This window comes from Rhincodon typus, chromosome 7 (assembly GCF_021869965.1).
Source record: "Rhincodon typus isolate 14 chromosome 7, sRhiTyp1.1, whole genome shotgun sequence".
Classification (NCBI taxonomy): Eukaryota; Metazoa; Chordata; class Chondrichthyes; order Orectolobiformes; family Rhincodontidae; genus Rhincodon; species Rhincodon typus.
In genome coordinates, this window is record NC_063338.1 from 77822694 (window position 1) to 77828817 (window position 6124).

General features: G+C 37.7%; 2 protein-coding genes across 6 annotated transcripts in view; both read left to right on the top strand.

Annotated features, from left to right (window-relative positions):
* Window positions 1-6124, top strand: part of LOC109912424 (activin receptor type-2A) — a 322124-nt gene extending 316000 nt beyond the window's left edge. Inside the window, exons 10-11 of the mRNA XM_048599566.1 lie at window positions 2660-2790; window positions 4547-6124. Coding sequence (XP_048455523.1) covers window positions 2660-2790; window positions 4547-4741 — 326 coding nt within the window. The 3' untranslated portion in view covers window positions 4742-6124. The remainder of the gene's footprint in view (window positions 1-2659; window positions 2791-4546) is intronic.
* Window positions 1-6124, top strand: part of mbd6 (methyl-CpG binding domain protein 6) — a 192972-nt gene that overhangs the window by 48874 nt on the left and 137974 nt on the right. The window lies entirely within an intron of this gene.

Sequence of the window (6124 nt, forward strand, 5' to 3'; positions counted from 1 at the left end):
GAAATTTCTGAAGAAACGTCAGCTTTCCTGCTCCTCTGATGCTGCTTGGCCTGCTGTGTTCATTCAGCTCTACAACTTGTTATCTCTGACTAGGCTGGGGCTTTTTTACCCCTGGAGTGTTGGAGGCTGAGGGGTAACCTTTTATAAAGGCTTATAAAATCATAAGGGTCATGGATCTTTTTCCTAGTCAAGCTCTTTTTCCTAGGTTGTGGGGTGTCCAAAACTAGATACAAGGTGAGAGGGGAAAGACATAAAAAGGAAACGAGGGATAACATTTCCATGTAGAAGGTGGTACATGTATGGAACTAGCTGCTAAAGGAACTGGTTGAGGTGGGTACAGATGCAACATTTTAAAAGGCTGGGTGTGGATGGGTTTGTGAATAGGCAGTATTTATAGGGCTATGGCCTAAATGCTGGCAAATAGGACTAAGTTAGATTGGGATGTCTGGTCGGCGTCAACAAGTTAGACTGAAGGATCTGTTTCTGTGGTGCATAACTCTGACTCTTTAGTCACAGGAGAGGTCCCAGAGGACTGGAGAAGATTCAGTCTTCTGCCTTTTGTTTAAGGAGGGCAACAGGGATAATCTGGGAAATTGCAGGCCGGTTAGCCTTGCATCAGTGGTAGGCAAATTATTGGAGAAGATTGTTAAGGACAGGATTTATTCATACTTGGAAAAATATGGACTTACAAGCAATAGGTAGCACAACTTTGTGCAAGGGAGATGGTGTCTCTGAAACAGTTTTTTGAGGAAGTGACAAAGGTGTTTGTTGAGAGCAGGGACCATATTGCCTACATGGACTTTCGCAGGCCTTTCTCTTGGCAGGCTGATACATAAGAAGTCACATGCTCACTGCAGATTGCTGGTAAGATGGATACAGAGCTGGCTTGGTCATAGAAAATAGAGGGTAGCAGTGGAAGCATGTTTTTCTGACCGGAGATCTGTGACCAATGGTATTCTGCAGGGATTAGTGCTGGAACCCCTGTTGTTTGTAATACAAATAAATGACTGGAGGAGAATATACGTATCTAAGGTTTTGAATATAGGTAGTCCGATTTAGTAACTTTGTGGCTGACACACAGACTGGGGGAGCTGCGGATAGTGAGGAGGATTGTCAGAGGCTAAAGATATGGGCGGAGAAATGGCAGATGAAATCAATCCAGACAAATGTGAGGTGATGCATTTTGGAAGGTCTAATACAAGAAGGAAGTATTGATATACAGAGATCTTGCCATGTGTCGGGTGGTTAATAATGAGGAAGAATGTCTTGGGTTACAAGAAGATGTGAACACATTGGGCAGATCAGTGGCATATGGAATTTAACTCTGATAGTATGAACTGATGTACTTTGGAAGAAGAAACAAGACAAGGGAATACTCGCTGAATGGCAGGACTCTAGGAACTTCAGAGGAACAGAGGTATATTGGGGTTCTTATTCACAAATCCCTGAAGGCAGCAGGACAGGTTAATAGAGTAGTTAAGAAGGCATACAGGACACTTGCCTTTATTAGTCAAAGAACAAAGAAAATACAGCACCGGAACAGGCCGTTTGGCCCACCAAGCCTGCGACAACATGACTTTAATTTAAAAATGCCAGCTTCATAAGCTGAAATCATAAACGCAGTTATATCTACTTTTGAATCCAGCTTACAAAATAATGATATTGTAAAACTTTATACCGTGTTGGCTTAAGACATCAGAGCTAGCAAGTCTGGAAACTCTAGACAATTATCAAGCTCTGTTATAAATTTTAAAAATTATAAATTTTATACATAAAAATGAATATGAATTATATAAAAACAAGAGTTGCATTGGAGGTAGATCATTTAATTTGTAGTTCTGTTTGAATCATCCCAAATGATGGAACTTTTCACAGAAAATTACTTTGTTTAATTTATTCTTGTTTATTTGCTGACAGAGCTAGGCAGTATAATTTTGGAACAGGTGGAGGGACTTGCAGCTTTCCTTCTGAAGACTGCTTTTCACTGGATTGGGAGACGATATTCAGTTAGGCCTCCATTTCAACCAAAGTAAATAGTAACTTCATTGGTCAGTTTGTAGAAAGTGAATTAGTGGCTCTAAGTTTTGATATTGAGGCAATACTATCAGAAAGATTGTGTTATAGTTTGTTATAGTTTAGCATTAGTGGAAGATTTCTACAGTGGTCCTCATGGAATCTTGACGCAGAAAGCAGTCAGCAAAGTTAGCTTAAGAAGCTGTGTAGGGTAGGTGAATGTGTGCCACTTACCTTTAACAAATAGTTGTAATATTAAGAATTATATTTCTGAGTGTGGTCTTTTGGCTAGTTTTAAGGAACATAAATTTACCTTCAAGGTTTCGTGAAATAAGGAAACTCTTCAGTGTGGGGAGGGTGTGATATAGGCAGTAAAAAGAGAACTAATAGTGCTTACGTTGTTTAATATCATATACATAATGAAGTGTCTTTTTTAAAAGATACAATCTTGAGGCATAGTTTGTTAATTCTAGCTGTTGGATTTCTTGAAATGTTAATGATCCTGAATGCTAAATTATTCCAAGTTTTTGTTTTACTATTTATCAGTGTTAAACCAAAGTAAATTTCAAGGACAGTTTCTGCTACTACTTTGTCAGCACTTAGAAATTAACAATTAATAGGTTCTTGCATCTATTTAACATTTTAGGTCCAGTGGATGAATACATGTTACCATTTGAAGAGGAAGTTGGACAGCATCCATCCCTCGAAGATATGCAAGAAGTGGTTGTGCATAAGAAGATGAGACCTGTTTTTAGAGAACATTGGCAGAAGCATCCAGTAAGTGTATTTGTTTATAAATCGTTTGAACCTCAAGACCAGTTTTGGTCTTTAGTGTGCCCACTCAAGTCCTCACACTTTTCTTAAAAACTGATAAAAACAGCTGACATTTTATCCTATTTTCTAACCTAAAACCTGAATGCTAATTAACCTCTGATCCAATCCTGCACAGTTCTGTCACCAAACAATAAAATCTTTATTTACTTGAAAACAGATTTCTGTTTTTAAAGTTACACAAGTTCATTTACCAATAAAATATTCTGTTACGTGGGAGAACATGCCGGTACTTGGTTATCTGTATATCTAGATAACCGATTGTGGTATTAAGATTATTTCCAAATTACAATCTTTGTGTTTTCCTTTAATGTTGGTACTTTATGATAGCAGAATTGTATACCAACATTTATTTTATCACACTGTGGCTGTGGTCTTCTGATCAGTGATTCATGTAAGTCTGCCTTCCAATTCTTTTTGACTATTCTGTGACTCAAAATATAAACAATATTTGGCATATTGAAAATCTTCAGCTTTTAAAATATTAGGCAGTTTACTATTTGCTTAGAAGGGCTCTGCCTTGGTCCAGCTGGAACATATTCTAACATTAAAAATGAGAGATCTGTATCCAGCCTTGGGTCTGTTCCACTTCCTGCCAGGGCCCCATTCTTGCTGAAATTTGCATTTCTTTTAGGTCCAGCCTTGCATCTAATTTTAAATATTTTGGCTGTAATTAACCTCTACTTCTTGCTGAAATCATTTTTTAAAAAAAACTTGGTCCAGTTACACTCTGGGTTGTGCCCCACTCTTTCCTAGCTGTGATCTCAACTATATCGTACTCACATCTATGTCATAATCCTGATTTGATCTGCTTTAGCTCCACTCCCATCTCAGTCAAATTACTGGTTACACCTGGCTTTCTTTCTACTTGTTTCAAATTCTTAGTTCCCTAAGGAACCAAATGTGCAGATATGAGTTTGTGATCAGTGGGTTGATTTTCAGGATTGTCTCCTGACAACCCTTTAATTTGATCCCTAAACTTCAATATTTCCTCATTGCACACCTGTCTGTCCACTTAAGATAGACTTTGTTACTCTTTTCCTTGCCCCTCAGTTGCTTGTAATTGTGCTGTGCCATGTGATGCCCTTACCTAATCCAATTGATAGCAGATCAATGCATGTTGAAGTAATAGCATAAGTTCTGTAAATTGGTATTGAACTTTTCTGGTAAGTATTCCAGCAACTTATTTTCTTTTTATATATTTAGAAGACAGCTGTTAGTTCAGAAATGTTATGTCACCACTCTGAAGCGGGTGGGACTTAAACCAAGACCTCCTGGCCCAGAGGTAGGGACACAATCAGTGTGCCATAAGAGCCATAAAGCCTACTGCACCTGGCGTGGCAAGCAAGTCTTCCATCAGACAATTACTAACCAAGTTTGCTTCGAGATCAAACAGGATCTGTTCTTTTGTGACTAGTAAGGCCATAGTCCAAATAATTGGTGAAGTTTATAAATATTTTGATCAACTCCAGAGTGGGTGTGACTTCAACTCAGACCTTCTGGGCCAGGGGTAGGGATGCCAACACCACACTACAAGACCCCTTCCTAGCAACATGTTAGTACCTGTATCTGCATTAATCTGAATTGTCTTTTCAGACTGAGAGTTATTTTCTCTGCATTTCCAGCACCACATTTTTTTTGTTTGATTTTCAGTTTTTCTGTTTGTGCTACTGAATTTAAAATTCTTTTTGCCTTCTCTTAGGGAATGGCTGTGTTGTGTGAAACTATAGAAGAATGTTGGGATCATGATGCAGAGGCAAGACTATCTGCCGGTTGTGTTGCAGAACGCATCACTCAAATGCAAAGACTAATGAGCACGATTACTACAGACAACATTGTAACAGTAGTCACCATGGTAACAAATGTTGACTTTCCTCCCAAAGAATCTAGCCTATGATGGCTATAATGGTCACAAACCAGACCAAGGGACTCTACTCCAGAGCTGCTATCTGCTGAATTTATTTGACTGGTTACGACAAACAATTCAGTATCTTGTCCTTACACACTTAACAGAACTGGTAGCTAATGGAATGGCGCAGGTGGGCAATGGAAGCAACGGGTACCACAGTCAGTCAGAAATTATATAGAAGATAACTGGTTGTAGCATGGATCGCTCTACTTCAGTAACCTTTATCTGAGATACTGGAAGGTAACTGTTTTCTTCCAGCGAAGGAAGCTAAGTCGGTATCAGATGAATGTTTGAGAATAAGTCATCGCAGAGTGTGGCTCTCAAGTTTAACAACATGAGCGTGGCTAAAAATCCAAGTGCACCAGATAACTGGTTTATTGTGAGGATGTCACCGTTCCTCAGATGAACTACTGTTAATTTTTAATAACAGAAAGAAGGGCAGTTCATTTTTATTGCATTTGCTATTTGCGTTCACAGAAGAACTATTGTAATGCCAATATGACATAGCTTGTGAATGTTCATTGTGCTGCTGTTATATGTATCAACAAATCAAGGTTTTTTGGAACATAGCAAAGAAGCTTCAAGCATTACATTATAACCATAAACCTCCCTCAACAAGGTATACCTCAGTTTCCATATTTGATAAACTATATTGGTACTTTTAAGTTTGATAACACTAACAGATTTGAATTGACAGTTGACCTTAATGTAATTTTATGTATTTTATCACTGCATTTTAAAAACAAATGTAAACTATACCTTTCTATGCCAATGGGAGAAGGCCATTCAAAAAGTGTTTCTGCCTTTTTTTTCCTTGTGCAAGCTCCATGTAATAATTTTTAACCATGCAGATGTCTGCTTTTAATAGCTCCTTTGCTACGTGAAGCTTTGGAAATATCTTTTGCCCCAAAATTGGCTTTCAAAGCACTTCCTTATTTTAGATTTGCTGTGTTTATAGAGGATTCAGATGTAAGCATGCTTTTCTGTTTTTAAACTTGCAAGATATAATTAACACTGGAGGTGTTTTTAAAATTGAATGCTTTTATTTTGTAAAGTAATATATCCTTTGTTTTCCTTTCATTATACATGTACAGTAATTTTTGCATACCTGTTAAAAGTGCAGTCATTAGTCTACTGTGTCACTGTACCAACATAACCTCAGGAATTTGTTACCCTAAACCCTCTCTGTTTTGAGTTGTGGTGACAGTTCTACACTAATTTCAGTGCCATTTCAGTAAGTTTAAAAAGAACTTGCGGGGCAACAGAGGAACTTTTATAAAAAAAAAATATATATTAATATATGCAATAGATACACATACAAGTCACTGGTACTGACTTCTGTTCCTAAACAATTACTATAGTTTTATATGA